Genomic DNA, 20,377 nt, shown 5'->3' with positions numbered 1-20,377 from the left:
TCCTTGGTTCAAAAACCCCACCTTGGGCAGGTAACCTCATCACTCATGAAGATCATACCTCCCAGTCCTTCAGCTCCAGGGAAAACACTGCTTCCTTCTTGTTCTCAGTCAAGCCATCGTTCCCAGCCTTGGCTGAGCTGCAGGAGCTGTGGCTGCAGCAGGGGAAGTCCTGTCCCCTGCAGGCTGCTCCCCTTCCTGTGGTGGGAGCACCCGTGTTCCAGTGGGGGTGATGCTGCTGAGCCTCAGAAAGATTTGAGAGCTTTGGTGACGGTCACAAAAGAATATGCTGCAGGAGATGCAGCCGGGTGTAGGCGTGAGCAGTGGAGACTCTGCAGCCTGGCATCAGGACAGGCCTCCTGGGGGCCTCCACAGACCGAGCCCAAGGGCAGTTGGAGTTTTGTCATGTGCAGTCCCGAGGAGAGCTATGCCATTGCTGGCAGGAGTCCACCAAGTAGCAGGACAACGGTGGCACCTCCATCAGGCCCAGACAGCCAGGACCCTTCTCCATGGCAGGTGGGGAGGTCCCCGGTGTCCTCACTAGGAGAACAAGATTAAGCCTGGGAAACCCAGGAGTGCCTGTGGCCTGGGAGGAGGACGCCCTGGAGGTCATGGGGCTTCTAAGCCAGGGCCTCTGGTTCCTGGGGCAAGAGCTCATCTCCCAGTTTGGAAACACTCCAGACCCCAGACCCCTCATTGTCCAAGACCAGAGGTTCACTCCTGAGATTTGCAGCCCAACTGGACTGCCAGACCTTGGGTTTATTTTCCCTTCCAGAGGGATCCTGGTGTTTCATTAATCACGATTCTTCGGGCCCCACTTCAGGCTCAGAGAGCTCATGGAGGATCTACCTGTCCTAGAGCTCGGGCTGGTGCATCCGTTACCTCCAGCTCAGCCACGGACTGTGCCAAGTGCATGCAGCCCTCGGCCTGGAGCAAGCCCTAAAGACTCCGCAGGTGCGTTTGTGGCCGATTCTCACCCTGGCAAAGGGAAAGGCGGCCCGCCTCCACCCAGCACCAGCGCACGCTCAGGGGGCCACTGCTGAGTGCATCTGGTATGTCTTCCTTGATGTGTGCTGGAAAACCCCCTTGAATTTGCCTGCACACAGGTGGCCTTCCCTCTAGATGCCAGCCTGAGATGGTGCCGACGGCTGACCCACTGCTTAGGCAATCCTGGTCTGAACCTCAAGTCTCCCCAGGACCCTGGACAAATGGCCAGGGACACTGGGACACCCCTCCTTCTTAGTTCTCCTCAGTTCTGGTGATTAAACAGCTGTGGACAGTGCAGCCACCTTCCTCTCCAGCCGATGGCGAAGACCAGCAGGCTCCCCCGAAGGTCCAGACCATGTGTGCTTCAGGATATGAAGGCAATGCTGTGACTCACACCTGCCTCCGTGTCACCAACACAGCCACAGACAGAATGCAAGCTGTCCCACAGGGCTCTGCGCCAATAAAGTGTGACTTGCCAAAGTAGCCAGCTGCTGTTTGGTCCAAGGACACAGTTGGCTGTTCCCTGTCTTGAGAACATCCTTTGGTGCCTGGGAGGTTGTGTCTGGCCACAGAGGCGGGTGCCAAAGAGCACTGCTCTAGGGAGCAGGAGACACAGTGCTCCGTGTTGATGTTGCCACTCAGGTCAGAGGAAGCCATGTTCCCTTTCCAGGCCTAAATTTCATCATCTGAGAAATAAAGTCTGGACTGTTGCTGGCTCTGAAATATGCTAGATGAGCTTGCTGAACATCTGTCTGGGCCCCCTGCCCCCGGAAGCACAGTATAGTTGGAATTCTTAGGTTCAGACACAGGGGCCCTCCAGCTAAGGAGGCCTTCTGAGCACAAGAGGCTTCACTGAAGTACACTAGGCGATTCAGACAACCTTGGGAGACTGGGAGAGCCGCCGAATTGAAGGTATTAACCTCCCAGCCAGAGCCAGAGCAGCAGGGATAATAGAGACCATGAAAAAGTGACCAGGCTCTGCAAAGACACCAGCACCAGCATGCCGCAGTCCGTCTAGGCCAAATAACCGGGAGGTGATAAGCAACTTGAAGGTTGAAGCGGGAACTGCTTTATTGTAGGGAAAACTCAGCGGGAACTGAGCGGGAACTCAAGGTAGCGGGCACCCAAGGTAGCAGGAGCCACTTTATTGCAAAACAGCAAAGGTATATATACCTAACTGATTGCACACAGCTTGACTCAATTAGCATCATCCAGTTACGGCAATCAGCCAATAAGGAATCTCCACCAACTTAATGGCTCGGTGGCGTTGCTTCACAAACCACTCCTCCTGGCAAACTGCCAGGCACCATCTTGACTTGATCTGCGGTCCTCAACACCAGCGGCTGAGAGTATGAGGGCCAGGGTGCCAGGAGCACCCACAGCCGCCCTGAAGAACTCGGAACTCAGCTCTCCAGGGAATGCCAGCCCCCTCCACTGCTGATGTCTCTTGACCCCTTTTATCCCTGGGCCCCAGATGAGTGGGACCTGCCTGGTGGACCCTGCTATGAGCCTGCTTCTGGCTGCAGGGGAGCCTGGGAGTGGGATGATCTTCTTGGTCCCCAAGGAGAGAGGGAGAGACCAGCTAGGAAGGAAGGCAGGGGTTGGAGGCGATATTGCATCTGCTGCAGGTATGACACTAAATATAAGGGGCCTGCTTAGTTCAAGGCCACACGAATGCACACAGCCAGCCCAGGCCCACTGGCTTATCTCTTCATCAGGAGCCTCCTTGTGGCCCAGGCTGATGCCAGCTCCATGTTCAACACCCCAATCCCAGACCCGTAATGTGTGGCTGCTGCTCCATCCTGGCCGCCCACTCCCAAGATGGAGGTGGTGGCCCATGCCAGGTGCCCCACCAAACTCTTCTTTATCTGTAGAGTCTAAGATTGCCTTGGAGGGGGAAGGGAGAGGGTCTTTGAAGGAGGTCAGCCTGACGCCGCTCCCCTCTGCTCCCTTCCAGAAGCAGCAGTCTGTTCAGCGAGGTTGTGCAGATGAACTTTGAGATCGCCAGCTTCAGCAGCCTTTCGGGGACTCAGCCCATCACGTGGCAGGTGGAATACCCGCGGAAGGGGACCACTGACATCGCCTTATCCGAGATCTTCATCAGCCAGAAGGACCTGGTGGGCATCGTGCCGCTGGCCATGGTAAGATGTGCTGCCCTGGCCGCCCCCACCTCGAGACGTGCATTGTTGCAACCCCAGGGGTGCTGACCCCCCAGCCTCCCACCTCCCTCCAGCCGGGAGGAGCCACTATTGACTCGGTGAGCTCAGCCTGTCTGTGGGCCCTCGTGGTGCCTGCCACGCCCAGGCCACATTCATCCTTACCTACTTACCTCTTCTTTAAGTCCACTTCCTTTCTTCTGTTTCTTTTCTATTAAGAAGTTTTGTGGGCCATGCTGCGTACCCGTTGGGGTGGGCTAGGTTATGCTGTGGCAACAAGTGACTTTGAAGTCCTGTGGACCTGAGTCAGCAAATGTCATTCTTGGTTATACTGCATGCCTGGAAGCTCAGGGAGCTCTGGACCGTGCAGTCCTTGAGGGACCCTCTAGCTCTTCCTGATCCCTACTCCATGCATGGGACACATGTTGGCTGCACTCCTTCAGTGCCCCAGACTGAAGGAGCCTGATCGGCAGGGGCTCCAAGAGGCTCCGGGTGGGCTGCAGTTCAATCTGAGGTGCACCATGCAGACAATGCTCAGTGCTGTGCCTCTCCCTGCCGTCCTCTTGTGCCCAGTCATGCTTAGCAGCCTGCGCTGGCGAGAGGTGGCCAGCACACGGCCTGCTTGCTTGACTGCATTCAGGATGACCAGGAATGGGTGGATCGAGGTTCTTTGGGTATCAAGGGCTGCAAACCCAATCCAACTTAGACTTGGCTCACAGAACTTCCAGGTCTAGAAAGTGTTTCTCGGACTTGAATGTGCTTGCACACGTGACTTAGGAGGTCTGGGTTGGGATTAAGAACCTCATAGGTCATGCCAGTAGTGCCGCTGCAGGCCACACGGGTGCTCAAACCCCAGTGCCCTGACAATATCGTCAAGGAGGGCTGTGTCTTCTCTTCCTCCCTCAGCTCTGTGACTCTCTGTTAGATTCCCGAGGTGGCCCTGATAGTGCCATTCTGGCACTTTCATAGTATTACATCCAGTAAGAAAAAAATAAATCCTTGTTGCCAATCACACACGCACATCCCTGGGCTGGCTCTGATGAGGATCATAATTGATTGCCGTGCACCAGCCTGAATCCAAACACTGAAGTCTCGAGACTCAGTGCTCTGCTTGGCCAAGCCTGGGGAACCTGATCACCCTGAGAGCTGGTGGGTGTGGGGTATCAAGGGAAAATCTGGCTTTCACTGAAAGGTGGGGAATGGACGCTGGTCAGACAATGATGCCAGATGTCCACCAGAAGGCACATCTGTCAGGAGGATCTGTGAACACTGAGGTTGGAGAATGATCCCTCTTGGCTTATCATGTCCACTGTAACCGTGGGCCACACGCGCTCTACTACCTACACCCCTCACGAGATAGCAGCGGTTTCAACGCTTCTAATGTCTGCATTTCAAAAGGTTATGTATAGTTCCTTCCTCTGCCCAGCATTGCTTCTTGGCCTACCACTCTACGATATCTACTCCAGACCCTCCAGAGAGAGGGTTTGCAGACTAACACCCGCACGGGCCGCAGTTAGGGTGTCAGTGGTCCATTCCTGCCTATTTGCAAAAGATAAGACGCTCAAGTATGTTGAAAAAGCAAAATCATTAAAAAGATATAGGGTGTTATTATGGCCTGCCTTCAAAACAAGAATGCTCATTGAGGGGAGATATTAGTATAATGGTTATCGTGTCTTGTACTGCCTCTAAGGCACGACAAAATAACTACTAATGTGGCGCCTGGAACCCTTTCGACTGCTAGCTACTGAAGGTGAATTCAGACTGGCTTCATCTCCGAGGGCCCTGGTGGGCAGGCAGCTCTGCGGGACCAATGTGGACCTCAAGTCTAAATACTGGACAGAGAGTCCAAGTGACATCCCCATCTTGCTTCCCTGGGATCCGCAATTGTGCAACGCAGCTTGGGACGCCAGGGCCGTGCCAATCGGGAACAGCCAATGGGGCAGCCTAGGGACCTCTCTTGTTTTTCTGTAATTTCTGAGCATTCATGGCTGACCAAAGCATTCTGGGGCTTCCATTCTTTGATATATGAAAAGAGTGATTACATCTCAAAGGAATTTTTTTAAGATTGAGCATTAATATATTTATAACCAGTCAAAACTAAACGTTCATTGGAAGTAACTAGCAATGATGGTGAAAAGTTTCTCACTAGAAGATGGGAAATTTAAAAAAAAAAAAAAAAAAAAAAAACCTGCCAGAGAAACTAACTCTTGACTTGTGCATATGCAGCCAGAGAGAGAGCCAGCCAGATCTTGGAAAAACTCAAGTGAATTTCCCAGTTTGTTGCTCATTTTAAAGAAAATAGGCTAGAGCAAGCTACAATGAAGGCATTCTCCCTGGAAAACTAGGCTGCTCAGGCCTCCTCCTCTGTCCAGGCAGAGAGCAGCCGGGGAGGGACCACCCAGGCCTCCCTTCCCGTGGGGCTGCAGCTCTCATGCCCACTGAGTCAGAGCTGGAAAAAGGGTGTCCCCGTCCCGCAGAGCCCTGTCTGGCACCACCAGCCCCTTGGGGCTTCTTTAGTGAAGAACATGACATCCTCAGTTACTGGGGCCGTCCTTGGCCACTTGTGAACACAGGTTCTGGATGGGAGGCCGGGACGTCCCGGGTCTGCCTGGGCAGCGCCCTCTTCAGGAAGGAGTGCTTGGGCCTTTGGGTCTTCCATGTAAGACCATTTGCATCGTGAGTGGAGCCTGCGGGGCTCAGAACACATCCTGTATGGTCACTTCTGTGTGTTCTGAGGACGGGCCATAGTCTCCTTGAGAAGAAAACCATCGGCCCTCACTGGGCCTCACCCAGCTCTTCCCTGGGCCAGGCACAGGTTGTCCTGAAGGGTGAGCAGGAGGGACCCTGTTGTGCCCAGGGCAGCAAGCACTCTGGTGGCCTGACAGGGACAAATAAGGAGACATTTCACAAGGCACCATCAGAAAGTGACTGGCTGTTGCTGGCAGGGGAAGAGACAGGACAGGGGTGGTTATTGTGGGTTTCCAGCTGCGTGGTCCTGAAGAGTTTCTCCTCACGGTTTATTCAAGTTTCTTAAAACTTAAACCTAAGTTTTGGGCCTAGCCTGGGGGTGCTGCACTCCTCATTTAGACGGTGTGGGAAGAGGTCCTCTCGCCCAGGACTGATGTAACTGGACTGAATTTCCCAGGATGTGGGGGGTTTGCTGGGCATTTTGAAGAGTTTCACTTTTCATCATCATGAGTAGAAGAAGAAGTCACCTTTTTTACCCAGAAGCACGTGGGAACCAGGGACTTTCCTTACAAGAGCTTTTGAAATTGCTAGGACATATCCTTCACTCTCGGCATAAAATGAAATAAAAATAAAATAAAATAAAAATGTCCATCCCTAGCACTGTGGAAAGGAGACAGCTCCTTGTTCTTGAGTCTGCAGAATGGTGATTTGAACGCTCACCTCTCGGGTGGCCTGGAGACTCTCGGGGATGAGCGAGATTCTCAGAGCCCTGTGTGCAGCAAGAACAGAGCCTGCAGGGTGGCCTGCCCTGGGATTCCCTCTATGGCCTGCTGTGTCCAGGGGCATGCCCTTTGTGGGCAGCTCCACCTCCTGCCCTCCCCTGCAGCTGGAGGCACAGTGATGTGGTCCTCTGTGGATTTCCTGTCCCTGGCCCCAGGGCCCTTACCCTCCCCTTGCCCTAGACCTGGGACAATGGCTGGTGATGCACCATGCCTGGCTGTCCTTGGACCTTGCTGCAAGTGTCCATGGTCCTCATCACCTGCCCTCCGGTCACACCCTGTGAGGAAGCTCATTCCCAGCCAGGATCTGAGTGGCACCTAGCCGGTAGGTGCCTCCTGAATCACTACTTCTCTCCTCAGGCCATGTGCGGTGATCACCCTGGTGCAGCCATGATCAGGCCCCACTCCTGGGTCACCTTTCTTCCCTCTGCCTACACTTATGATAGAAGGGAGAGGTTAAGGAACCCTACTGGGACATATTGATCCTGGGGAATGTATTTTCCACCAAGGGACATCCATGGTTACTTTCCTGCCTCAGAGACCCAGGAGAACAGGAGCCAAGCTTGGCTCTGCAGGCCTGGGGCTCTGCAGGGATGCATTAGATCGGCCCATCAATCTGCAGATGACGGAAGGCTGAGCTGCTTGGGTGTGTCGGGGACTGTGTTGCAACATCCTGAGTTCTCGAAGGTAAAGGGAGATGCTCCCCAGAACTCCAGGCAGATGTCCTCTGACAGGATGGGAGAGCACTGTTTTCATAGGGACAATGGGGAAATGATGTTTCAAGAATTTTCAAGAAGATCCAACCCTCATCTCCACTTTACTTTTGCAATTTGGAAATGTTGCCTATGAACCCCTCAGAGCCAGCTGAAGGAGGGCTTCGAAGCTCTAAAGCAATTGGAAGATGTTTGCTAAGATAAAAAATAAATCTACAGGAAAATAAGTGTTTCTGTATCACAGCTGGAGGTTTACTTTGGAATTAAATTGAAAAATGTTCTTTCCCTTCAACTAACTGGCCCAGAATTTTGCCTAAAAAGCAAACTGTGATGCATGTGAGGCTGTTTTACTGGGTAGTGATGTTTGCAGGGTTACCAATGGATCATGCAAGAAATGAGAGCTTACCCTGCCCCCCCCCACACACACACACACACAGCCACGCTCCCCAGTGATCATTGCGGATATTCGGGTGGTGACCACCCTCATCTGAACTCTGGTCCCCTCCAGGAAAGGGAGTTTGGAGTGACAAGCAGGTCTTCCCAAGCTCCCAGTCCCGCGGTGCTGCACAGCTCACCCAGAAAGTAGACTGCGCTCCAGTTTGGAAGATTATAGAACTTTATTGGAGATGGTTGAGAAGTGGAGATGGAGAACACCTAGACAAACAAAAAACTAAAGAAACTCGTGGCCATCCAACATGGAGAGAGCCATGGGAGAGCAGGCAAGTGCACAGGAAGGACTGAAGGTCAGACAGCTCCTCCCCACCCTCCACTCAGCCAGAGCCCATAGGGTGCCAGGGGAGCCACATGGGCTGCCACCGGCCATGCTCACCCTTCTAGAAACTGACAAAAACTTCTGATTCTCTCACTCAGTTTTTCTTTTTTAAATGAGTTTTTTTTAATTAGAGCATTATAGTTACACATAAATATCAGGGTTCCTTTTGATGTAATTATATAAGCATGAAATATGATCTGCTCACATTCAGCCCCAGTACTTCCCCTCTCTCCTCCTCCTCTCCTCTCTCATTTCCTTTCCTCTACTCTACCGATCTTTCTCCTATTTAGTTATAGTTTCTTTAAAAAAATAGTGCTTTATGAAGATACATAAAGGTGAAACTCACAGGAGTATATTCATATATGTACATACTTCACAACTGGTGCCGGGGAAACTGGAAGTCCATACGGGGAAGAATGAAGGTAGATTCCGATCTCTCACCCTGCACAAAGGTGAAATCCAAGTGGATCAGAGACCTAAGATTCAGCCCAGACACTGCAACCGCTAGAAGATGTTTGCCAAATGCTCAGAGTTGCAGAGTATCTGGGCTGATTCCTAGGTCTCTGATCCACTTGGATCTCACTTTTGTGCAGGGTGAAGGATCGGAATCTACCTTCGTTCTTCCCCATATGGACTTCCAGTTTCCCCAGCACCAATTGTCAAAAAGGCCATCTTTTCTCTAACAAGCATCGTTGGCACCTTAGTGAACCATCAGATGAGTGTGCATGGGCGGCTCGGTCTCTGCACCTTCTCTCGTCTTCCCCTGGTCTTCATGTCTGTTCGGTGAGAATACCACGCTGATTCTGTTCCTACAGCTACGTAGTATAATTTGAGATCTGGTATTGTGATGTCTTCAGTTCTTCTTACTTAGGATTGGTTTGGCTATTCTGGGTCTCCTATTCTTTCAAATGAAGTTTAGGACTGTTTTTTTTCTGGTTCTGTGAAGAATGTCATTGGCATTGTGATGGGTATTGCATTGAGTTTGTCTGACACTTTGGGTAGTGTGACCATCTTGACAATATTAATTCTGCCTATTCAAAAACATGGGAGGTCTTTCCATCTTCTAAGGTCTTCTTCAGTGTTCAGTAATTTTCATTATAGAGGACTTTCACCTCCTTGGGTATATTTAAGTATTTTTTGAGTTATTGTGAGGGATAGATTTCCTATTTTTTTCCCAGTGGATTCATTATTTTTGGTGGGGGTGGGAGTACAGGAAGGGCATTGATTTATACATGTTGATCTTTTTCTCCTGCTACTTTGATAAATATGTTTATCTGTTCTAGAGATCTTTTATGGAGTTTTTTTTGGAGGGGGGTCTTCTAAACATAGAATCTGTCATCAGCAAACAAATAATTTGACTTCTTCTTTTCCTCTTTCCTTCTCTTGCCTGATTTATCCAACTAGAGCTTCAATAATTATATTAAATACAAGTGGTAAATGTGGACATCATTGTCTTCTTCCTGTTTTTAAAGGAAAATGCTTTTAGTTTTCCTCAATTCAGAATAATGATGACATTGGAATTGTTATATGTAGCCTTTATAATTTTAAGGTAAGCTCCTTCTATCTCTATTTTATCCAGAATTTCTAATATGAATGGATGTGGGATGTTGCCAAATGTTTTCTTTGCGTCTATTGAGATGATCGTGTGATTCTGGTCCTTAACTCAAGTTATGTGGTGAAAGATATTTACAGACCTGCATATGTTGAACCAACCTTGCATTCCTGGAATAAACCCACTTGATCATGGTGTACCATCTCTTTAGTGGGTTTTTGAATGTGGTTTGCCAATATCTTGAGAGTATTTGTATTTGTATTCATCAAGGATAGTGATCTGAATTTTACTCTCCTTTGGGTGTCCTTGTTTGGTTTTGGTATTTGTTTCATAGGATGAATTTGGCAGTGTTCCCTCCTAGTTTGTGGAATAATTCGAGGAGGATTGGTACTCGCTCCTCATTGAAGGTCTGACAGAACTCAGCTGAACAATCCATCTTGTCCTGGGCTTTGCTTTGTTGGAAGACTTTTGATGGCTGCTTCAATCCCATTACTTGATATTGGTCTATTTAAGTTGTGTACAGCCTCATGTTTCAACTGGGGTAAGTTGTTTGTGTCTAGAAATTTGTCAAGATCTTTTTTATTTTCCTGTTTACTAGAGTATGCATTTTCAAATTAATTTATAATGATCCTCTATTTTAGAAGTGTCTGTGGTAATATCTCCTTTTTCATCTCTAATTTTATAAATGTGGGTCTTCTCTCTCTGGGTAAATTTGGTTAGGAGTTTATTGATCTTGTTTCTCTTTTCAAAGAACCAACTGGCTGTTGCATTTAATCCATGTATTGCTCTTTTATTCTCAATTTCATGTTTGATTTTAATTATTTCCTGACTTCTACTAATGTTGTAATTAGTTTGTTCTTCTTCTTCTTCTAGAGTCTTGAGGTATAATATTAGATTATTTATTTGGTATCTATCTGTTTTTTAATGTGCAAGCTCAGTGCTATAAACTTTCCTCTTAGAACTACATTCATACTGTCCCAGAGATTCTGATATGTTTTATATTCTCATTTGTTTCTAAGAGGTTTTTTTAAAATTTCTTCTCTGATTTCTTCTGGGACAATTCCTCATTCAGAAGAGTATTATTTAACCTCTAGGTGTTAAAAATGGTTTCTGTTTTTTATTTTGTCATTGGTTTCTAATTTCATTTCATTATGATCTAATAGGATGCAAGGAATTATCTGGATTTTTGGTATTTGCTAAGATAATATGATCTATTTTAGAGAATGTTCCATTTGTTACTGAGAAGGAAGTGAATTCAGTAGTTGACAGATGAATAGTATATAGATGTCTTTTAGGTCCTTGTGGTTAACAGTGTTTTTTAGATCTGAAGAATCTTGGTTTAGGTCGTGATGATCTATCTACTGGTAATGGAGGTGTGTTGAAGTTACCCAGTATCATTCTATTTGATCTATTTGATTCTTGATATTGAAAAGGGTTTGTTTTGTGTACATAGGTGCTCCATTGTTTGAAGCATAAATATTTACAATCATTATTTCTTGTTATTGGATGATTCTCTTAACCAGTATGAAGTGATCTTTGTCTTTTCTTATTAGTTTTGGTGTGAAGTCCACTTTGCCTGATAGGATAGTAGCTACCCCTGCTTGCTTGTGGCTTCCATTAGCATGGTGTATCTTTTCCCACCCTTTCCCTTCAGCCTATGGATGTCTTTGCCTGTAAGGTGAGGTTCCTGTAAACAGCATATTATTGCCTTTTTTTTTGTAATCTAATCTGAGCACTTATGTCTTTTGATTTGCACCCAATGTTATTATAGGGAGAGGATTTTTATTTCTTGCCACTTTGATATAGTTCTAATGCTTAATTCAGACTTGATTCTCTTATAATTGACTATTTATCTAGTGCAATTCATCCTTATTCTGGGCTTTTTTTCATTTTTTGTACCAGAGATTGAACCCAGGGGTGCTTAACCACTGAGCCACATCCCTGGCCCTTTTTGTATTATATTTAGAGACAGTTCTGTGTGTGTGTGTGATGCTGGGGACTGAACCCAGGGCTTTGTGCATGCAAGGTGAGCACTCTACCAAATGAGCTATATCCCCTGCCCTAGAGACAAATGTAATCTTTATTTTTTATTTCTTCCACATGAAATAAATCACTGAGCATGTTTTGTAGGACAGACTTAGTGACTATGAATTCTTTTAGTTTTGGCTGATCATGGAAGTTTTTTTTATTTCAGCTTCAATTCTGAAGGATAATTTTGCTGGATATGATAACCACAGCTGGTAAATGTTATCTTTGGTATATATTCTTCCAAGTCCTCTGGGCTTTTAGGGTCTGGACTGATAAATCAGTTGTAATCCAAATTGGGGGCTGGGGATGGAGCTCAGAATCCAAATTGGTTTACCTCTAAATGTTACCTGCTTTTTCCCCTTTTTTCAGCTTTTAAAATTCTATCCTTATTCTGTACTTTAGACATTTTCATTAAAATGTGTCTTGGAGCGGATCTTTTTCGATCTTGCTTATTTGGGGTTCTACGTCTCCTGAATTTGCATTTCCATTTTGCTCCTAAGCTTTGGAATCTTTCCTAATATTGTCTCATTGAAAAGATTGTGCATTCCTTTACTTTGTATTTTGCAGTCTTCTTCTACACCAATGATTTTTATATTTGATCTCTTAATATTATCCCAGATTTCTTGAATATTCTGGTAATGTTCCCTTAACATCTTTCCTTTATGGTCCACTTTATTTTCAAGATTCTATGCTTTGTCCTCCAGGCCTGAGACTCTGTCTTCCAAGTGGTCTAATCCATTGGTGGTGATTTCCCTTGAATTTTATTTTGATGCAATGAGTCTTTCATTTTCAAGATTTCCATCATATTCTTTTTCAGAATCTCTATCACTTATTTCCTGCATTTTCTAATTTCATTCCTTATGTCTTCTTTTAGCTCCTTGGCCATTTTAGCTGAACTTTCTAAACTCTTTCTCTGACATTCCCTCCACTGGAGTGTCCATGGGTCCCATCGCTAGAGTGTTGTGGGCTGTGTGGAGTGGTCTGTCCCCTAGATCTTTTGCATTGTTTGTATGTGTACCCATCTACAGGAATGATAATTTCTTCTTCTTTTATGCAAGAAACTATTATGTGAACTTCTTTCTCCTAAGAACCCCACATTGGGCCATTGGGTCATTTCCTCAATGTGTGTCGACCCTGTTCCTGGTATCAGCATCACTTTGAGAGAGTACACCAAACCCTACTGATGACAATCGCTTCAGAGCACAGCCTCATAGTAATCAGCCTTAGGAAAAAACGAAAGCCTGTTGATATCGTTCTCCACAGTTCCTCTGATCCAGGTATAAAGTTGTTGTAATGTTCTGGACAGAGATTTGAGGCCATGGCCGGTCATGTAAGAGGGAAAAGAGGGGCTCAGAGGCACAATCGTGAACCTGAGGGAGGAAAACAAAGATAGAATGATTCCAATTAAACATGAGCAGAAATACAACCAGAGGGGTTGAAGCGTCGTGGTGGATATGAGGGGTGGGTAACTGTGAAATCTAATCAAAGAGGATCTAGATGATCAAAGATGATGTTAGAGCTACTTAACAGCAAACCTGGCCAGGGTGAAGGAAGTTCATGTTGAGTCTTGGTTTGGATTTCATCGAGACTTGGGACATTCAACCCTCGCCCTTCAGTCTTGGATTCTCCAGGGGTGCTGGGACATTTGCAATGACCTCCATCCAGCTGGTACTCATTCGTGAGCCCAGGGGTCTGGGGCTGGTGGCCGGGAGGGTGTGATGTGGTGTCTGTGGTGGTTCCTGTTGTGCAGGAGCCCAGGATGCAGTGTCCTGGGTGGTCACTGTGACTACTGTGGGTCACTGTGCGCCCACTCCCCTCCCCTGGGCCTTCTTCACAGTAGCTCAGAGGCTGGTGGCTGTCTGCAGTCTCAGGACCTGTGGTTGTGAATACACTGGGGGATCTGTGGTGCGGAAAGACCCCACCACCAACACAGATTGCTGGGCACCATCCCTGCTACCAGGAGAGACACTCAGCTGGTTCTGGGAGGAGGAGCTGAGTTCCAGGGCCAGGACCCTGAGCCCTCCTCACCAGGCCACTGCTCCCCAGTGGTGAGACCCCCAAGAGTGGCTTTGTTCATGCAGAGCCTCCCCCGTGGGACCCACGGTGGCTTCTTCTGTGTTGGTGTATCGTCACTACACATACCAGTGCGGCAGGGTCCCACCTGTACCAGGTGTGGATTGGCCAGTGCATTCCCTGATGCCCTTCCCTGCCCCACTGGGCCTCTCCTCCACCCGTCTCCTTGGATCTCCTGACATCCCCTCCTGTGCACCTTTCATTTCTTTCTTCCTCTCTAGCTTCCACGTGTGAAAGCAAACACACCACCCTTGACCCCTGGGAATAGCTTGTTGCACTTAGCATGAGGATCCCCAGCTCACCCACCCTCCTGAAAAGGCTATGCTTTCCTTCTCTTTATGGCTCAGTAAAACCCCATCAGGTTTGTGTATACACACACACACACACACACACACACACTCTCTCTCTCTCTCTCTCTCTCTCTCTCTCTCTCTCTCTCTCTCTCCTGCCTCTCCCTACACACACACACACACACACACACATTTTCTTTGGTGGACACGTAGGCTGTCCCCACGGTCTGGCAACTGTGACTTGTGCTGCCATAAACACGGGGAAGCATGTGTCCCTGTAGTATGCTGACTTTAATTCTCAGGGGTAAATACTACAGAATGGGATCGAGAAATCCATTGTCTCTTTTATGTCCCACTCTCGCCAGGCAGCGAGGCGGAGGTCACACTGATGGCGGCCGCAGCCTCAGGGAGGAAATGTGCTCAGGGCCCCAGGCAGACACTCTAGACTGGGTGTGGGGAGCAACAGCACAATCAGGGTGCTGCTCACCTGCTGCATGAATCAGTCGGCACATCTTCATTAAGGAAGCTGGAAAGTAAGACGCCTGGTCCTCATAAACCAGCGCTTCTCCGTCTTAGAAGGCGCGACTGAAATTATTTGTATAATTCTTTGTCATTTGCTAGGTCCTGAGAAAAGGGCCACAATACTGGCTGGAGCAGTGCAAACTAGAAAGACACTCCAAGCCCCTCTCCACATGGTGCCTGAGTTCTCTTAGAAAATACAGTCTGCTTTGCAGATACCAACTCCTTTCATGTACAGCCTTGTGCAGTGCAGAGGCCGCCCAACTGTACTTACCTGCCCTGCCTGAACTTAACCTGCAGACCAAGTAAAACCTACCATCCTTAGTTACAGAGAAATTGGTACCATCTGTCTATTGTTCATCAGTCTTGCTAACATTTTAGGATTTAGCACCAAACCAAGGCCTTTGATTTCTGCTTTGCCTGTGCTAGAGCCTGCAGTGGCTGTCATTAGTCGTTTCAGATTCTTGATGTCCCTTTTATTTCTTTCTTTCTGAAAGACCCTTGGAAAGAGGATTTAATAGCCAGTGAGTTCAAAGACATAGGCAATTCCCTTCCCAAGTATCACTGCCAGACAGGTGCCGTGCAGAAGCATCCTCTAGGATGCTAGGATTGCCTGGAGCACGTGTCACCCACGAAAATGAAGATGGAATTCCTCAAAGCCACTATTTTAAAGTGCTCACTATGCTCTGCTCAGAGCTACAGCTCACTGCCACACGGGTCCCTGGCACTACCTCAGACTCGTGCTTGTGCGATGCTAGGAGACATAAACAGCAAACCCTCTCGGATTCTTCATCCCCTGCAGGGGAGAGACAGGAGTTGGCAGAATGTTCTCTGAAGCCCTGCTGTGCTCGGGCACAAGCCCCACCAGAGCCCAAGTGCCCGCATTCCAAAGATTCTTGAAAGTAAAAATGAAAGGGAATTGGTAATGGAATCTCATTTTCAAGAACCTTAGGTGGGTGCGGATTTGAATGAGAATTAATCTCGGTATTTTGCTTTATAAATTAATATTAGATCAGCCAGACAAAATGAGATTTTGTTTGCCTCCATATGGATTTTGTCGTGGGGTTTTGAAAGGTCAAAATCAGCACATCCATTTATTTTATGGAAAAGGGTTCTTTTTGCCTTCTAAACCCACACGGGAGCAAACTCCCTTTCCCTTGGAGGGTCCAGGCCACCGGGTCACACATGAGCCCGACACCAGTCTCCATTAACGGAGGCAGCCTGCAGCAAGCCCTGCCCTTGGGGCTGCAGATGCCTGGAGGAGCAGGTGATGCTGGCTCTCAATCTAACCAGGGGTGCGAGAAGCCGGGGCTCACGGGGCCCTGGAGTCCCACTGCTCGCCCACCCCCTTCTGAGCCACAGCTTCCTCTTGCCCAGAACCGTGGCAAGGTCACAAGCTGAGAACCAAAGTCCTATGTGCCACATCATTCACTCCAGTGCCCCCGAGGTTGGGTCTGGCCACCCCCTGGTGTGACCCTGGGCAGATCCGCCCTGAGCTCATCCCAGACATCTGCATGGAAGCCTCAGTCTACAAAACATCTTCAGCACTTGGTCCCGTGTTTGTCCTGCCTGTGGGGGAAATCCTCCTTAGAGGCAGACGGCAGTAGTAATTCAAGAATGCGGCCCTGTAGTAATTCAGATGCGGGGGAACCTGACCAGAGTGGGCCAGAGCAAAAACTAGCAGGAGTTTCTGGACATTAGAGCCAGTTTGTGACCCCTGAGAGCCAAGGGTGCTGACGATGTGAGTGCCTTTCCACAGTGGTGATCACTGACCTCACTGACCTCCGGTGCTGGCCCTTTCCACAGTGGTGATCACTGACCTCCAGTGCTGGCCCTGAACACAGTGCTCCACGCTCTCTACTTCACTTAATCTTGCAGCAGCTATTTCCGTGGCTTCAGGGCCTGTCTGCCCTCACTTGATGGAGAGGCTTCTTCACACCTTTGGACAGAGCAGTGTGTCCCAGTTACACGGCCTGGAGAGGGCGGATGTGGGGCACAACCCTCATTTCTCTGACCTCAGCCTACTGTGCTCACTGCCGTACCTTAAACTGGAAAATATTCATTGTGAGGGGTGGAGAAAGGGTGGATGAACATGCTGGCATTGACGCTGCTGTTGGTGGTTATGAAGATAGTGGTGTTGGTGCTAGTGGAGGTGATAATGGTGATTGATGATGATGGTGGTGATGGTGGTGATGATGGTGATGATGATAATGATGGTGATGTTAGTGATTGTGGTGACAGTGATGGTGATGGTGAAGTTGTTCATAAATTCCCTCTGAGGATATACAGAGTGAGCAGCCACAGTGTCTCCAACATGGCCCCCTCCTACAAATCCACTGTGGCCTCCCAGTCATCCCAGTTTCCCTGGGACTGAGGAGATTCCTGGGATATGGGGCTTCCAGTTTTGACAATGGGACAATCTACGCAAACCAAGATGAGGTGGCCATGTTTCTCCCAAAGGGACTCTGAGGGCAGGATGTGGTCACCTTCAGATGGCCTTGTCACCTGCAAGTGGTGCCTCTGGCTTGGCATCAGTTTTGCTGTTCACATCCCACAGTTGGGAGGCATCACACAGGTAGACCTGGATCCTGGCTTCTCTGGAAACAAGCAGAAGGTCCAGCAATGTGCAGCCCCAGAGGCGGCAATCGGCAGGGTGATGGACACTGCACCCGTGGGCTTCGGCAGGAGAGCTAGCGACCGAGTCTCTCCCACGTCCTTTGTGCCTATTCGTCTTGGCTGTCCAGCCTCTGCAGGCGTCTCCATTGGAAAAATGCACACAATAAGCCAGCGCTTGGAACATCCGAGGTACGCGGTGACGCAGCCCTTGTAGTTTATGATTTCTACTTGGTAATTGTACCTCTCAGCTCAAGAGGACTGAAACCATTTGGCAATAAAAATGAAGCACCAGACACGTGACGGCGAAGATGAACTGTGGAGACATTATCCTGCGTGAGAGAGGGAGTCAGAAAGAGCACATGCCCTACGACTCCATTTATGTGAAATTATAGAATAAGTGAATCCTTAAGCAGAATGACTCGGAGACCGCCCAGGGCGGAGAGGGGCGGGCGGAACAGCTACAGGGTGCAGAATTCTTTGTGGGCTGATGGAAATGTGCTGAAATCGATTGTAGAGAGGGCTGCACGAGTCTGTGAATCTACTAAAAGCCATTGAATTTCCCATTTTAAATGGGTGAATCGTAGGGCATTAGAATCGAATCTTAATAAAGTTATTTTTTAAAAAGTTCTGCAGCCCAGCTTGCTTATCAGCACAAATGCCACTCTGCTCTGAGATCAGGGCTGGGGAAATGAAGAGATGCACGGAAATCACTCAGGGGGATGCACAAGTCGCCGGGTTGGATGCAGACCCGGAGATGACATCCTGATTGTGAGCCCTGACTCCTCCCCCTGTACACACTCGGCCAGCTCCAGCCTCCAGTTCTTGGCCTATGCTGTGGTCCCCACGAGTAGCAGCTGACCCCCATCCAGCATCCCCATGAGCAGCAGCTGACCCCCATCCAAAAATGCTATTGCCCATTCAAATAGAACCACAGTGCGGGCTCGTTCTCCTGTTACCTGTTGGACCAGTGATGGTGTTCATCGGAGAGACACACCCAAGTCCTAAACCCTGGTACTGCGAATGATACCTTATTTGCAAATAGAGTCTTTGCAGAGGTTCTTAAGGGTCAGGATGATGTCATCCAGGACTAGGGTGGGTCCTACACCCCATGACAAGCACCCTTAGAAGAAATGGAAAGGGAGAAGATGCCATGATAGGCCTGGAGAAGGGAGACAAGCCGAGCATGGCTGGTGGCCAGGAGCAGCTGGCACAGGCCAGGAAGGGTCCTCCCCCAGCCCTCAAGCCCCCCGTGAGAGCACAGGCCTGTGCACACCTTCCTGTTGGACTTGCCCACCCAGCTGTGAGAGGGTACCTTTCTATTCTGTAAGCCACCAGGTTTATGGTAATTGTCCCAACAGCCAAAGCCGACTAACAGAAGAGGGACAATATACTTCTCCCCATTTTAAAGCTAAGTGGAGGTGCAGCACAGACATTCAGCCAGGAAGCGCAGCGGAGGTGGTCAGTAGGCTGCCTTCCAGGTGCAAGCTGGCCCCTCTCCACCCCCACCTGGACCAGCCCAGCAGAGACCAAAGGTTTTCCGGTGAGCGAGGTAGCGTCTGCCTGCCCTGCCTGCTCTCCCTTATTACTGAAAGCATCTCCCACCAGCCCTCAGAGACAGCTTCTTTCCTAAATTTGCCTGAAAGATCACGGAGTCTCCCAGCTGGTTCCTTTTCCTTTAATCATTTGAAAGAAAGAAGCGAGATCCACTTTTCTCCCCGGGGCTTTTATTTGTCTAATATGTCTGCAACTCCATGTAGGACAAGGGATTTCGCAATGGGATTATTGCTTGTGCTCAAAATTAAATCTGCCAAGCGGGGCTGGGGCACAGGGAGCTGGAGTCTCTGCTAATTCACAGACGCTTGGAGTCCATTCGCCCTGGAGAAGAGCACCAACTCAGGGTCCCGGTGTCAGCACCACCTCACAATCCAGACTCCGCCTAGGCTGGTAGAGGCCATGGATGAAAGTTATTTTAAAAACTAGGGAAAGGGGTGGGGATGTGGCTCAAGCTGTAGCGCCGCTCGCCTGGCATGCGTGCGGCCCGGGTTCGATCCTCAGCACCACATACAAAAAAAGATGTTGTGTCCGCCGAAAACTAAAAAAAATAAATAAATAAATATTAAAATTCTCTCTCTCTCTCTCTTAAAAAAAAAAATATTCTGCTTTAAAAAATACTAGGGGAAAAAAAAAGAAAAAAGATCCTAATTTTACAAGGAAAAAATGAGAAGGGTGAAATGTTAAACGATTCTGATGATGTGTATTTTGATAACTACTTTAGATTGCAACCCAAAAATGCTATTGCTGTTGGCTACAGCAAACTCTCCCTAGTTTGCTTCTTTTTTCCTCCTCCTTTTTTTTTCAAGTTGGAGGTGAGCCAACATACCTCCTCGTCATTCTATCATCTGGTTCTTCTCAACTTCTCTTACCATATAGATTAAATTTGGTGTTAGAGTTATTGTTTGAGGAAATCCGAGCCTCAACATAAACATACAGATAGAATATCAAAACATGAATTTGCACCAGGACTTACAACGGTAATTAATTTTAACCCAAATGTTAGGAGAATGGAAATGCTTAGCATCATTAGTGACTGGGAAATGCACAGAAAGCCACAGGGAAAAGCCGCCTTCCCCCAGCCCCCGCGGGATTGCCCCAAAGTGAAGAGAAGGACCCTCAGGGTGCTGGCTGGGTGTGGAGGGAAGCCCTGCTCTGTGTTGGGAAGGAGGAGATGAATAGATGTTAGAAATGGTGGTTTCTCTGGTGTTACCTGTGCACGCTGTATGCCCTGGGATCTGCAGGTTTACAGAACAAGAACACCCAGCACGGGATGCCCATGGGCAGGCACTGCTACCTGACCGTCAACCCAGGTGCCCACAGTGGGTGATAAAGAAGAAACAAACCATGGAACAGGCAGACGTTAGGACAGTCCTGACAATAAGCAGGAAGACCACGGCTGTGCCAAGCAAGGGTGACAGGGTAGGCTTCTCTTCACGTGAACTTTCTAGAAACAGCAAGACTTCAGAGACAGAAAGCAGATCAAGGACAGCTTGGGGTTGGCTGTCAGAGCAGAGATGAACTGCAGGGGGCCCAGGGAGCATTCTGAGCAAGGGGACATTCCAAGCTGCGCTGTGGCAGAGTTGCTGGCCGTGCTGAGCAGGACTGAGCTTCACGGCAAACACATCTCACCTCAGCAGGACCTGGAGCAGCCTG

The 20,377-nt window shown here is 48.6% G+C and overlaps 1 protein-coding gene across 1 annotated transcript in view; it reads left to right on the top strand.

Moving 5' to 3' along the window:
• Tmem132c (transmembrane protein 132C) overlaps positions 1–20,377 on the top strand; it is a 183,073-nt gene that overhangs the window by 131,368 nt on the left and 31,328 nt on the right. Inside the window, exon 4 of the mRNA XM_046445861.2 lies at positions 2,942–3,125. Coding sequence (XP_046301817.2) covers positions 2,942–3,125 — 184 coding nt within the window. The remainder of the gene's footprint in view (positions 1–2,941; positions 3,126–20,377) is intronic.

The sequence above is a fragment of the Marmota monax genome, unplaced genomic scaffold (assembly GCF_021218885.2).
Source record: "Marmota monax isolate L192 unplaced genomic scaffold, Marmota_monax_Labrador192_F-V1.1 WCK01_AAM20220418_F8-fsc00200, whole genome shotgun sequence".
Classification (NCBI taxonomy): Eukaryota; Metazoa; Chordata; class Mammalia; order Rodentia; family Sciuridae; genus Marmota; species Marmota monax.
Note: the sequence above shows the minus strand (reverse complement) of the source record. Positions and strands in the feature narration are given on the sequence as shown.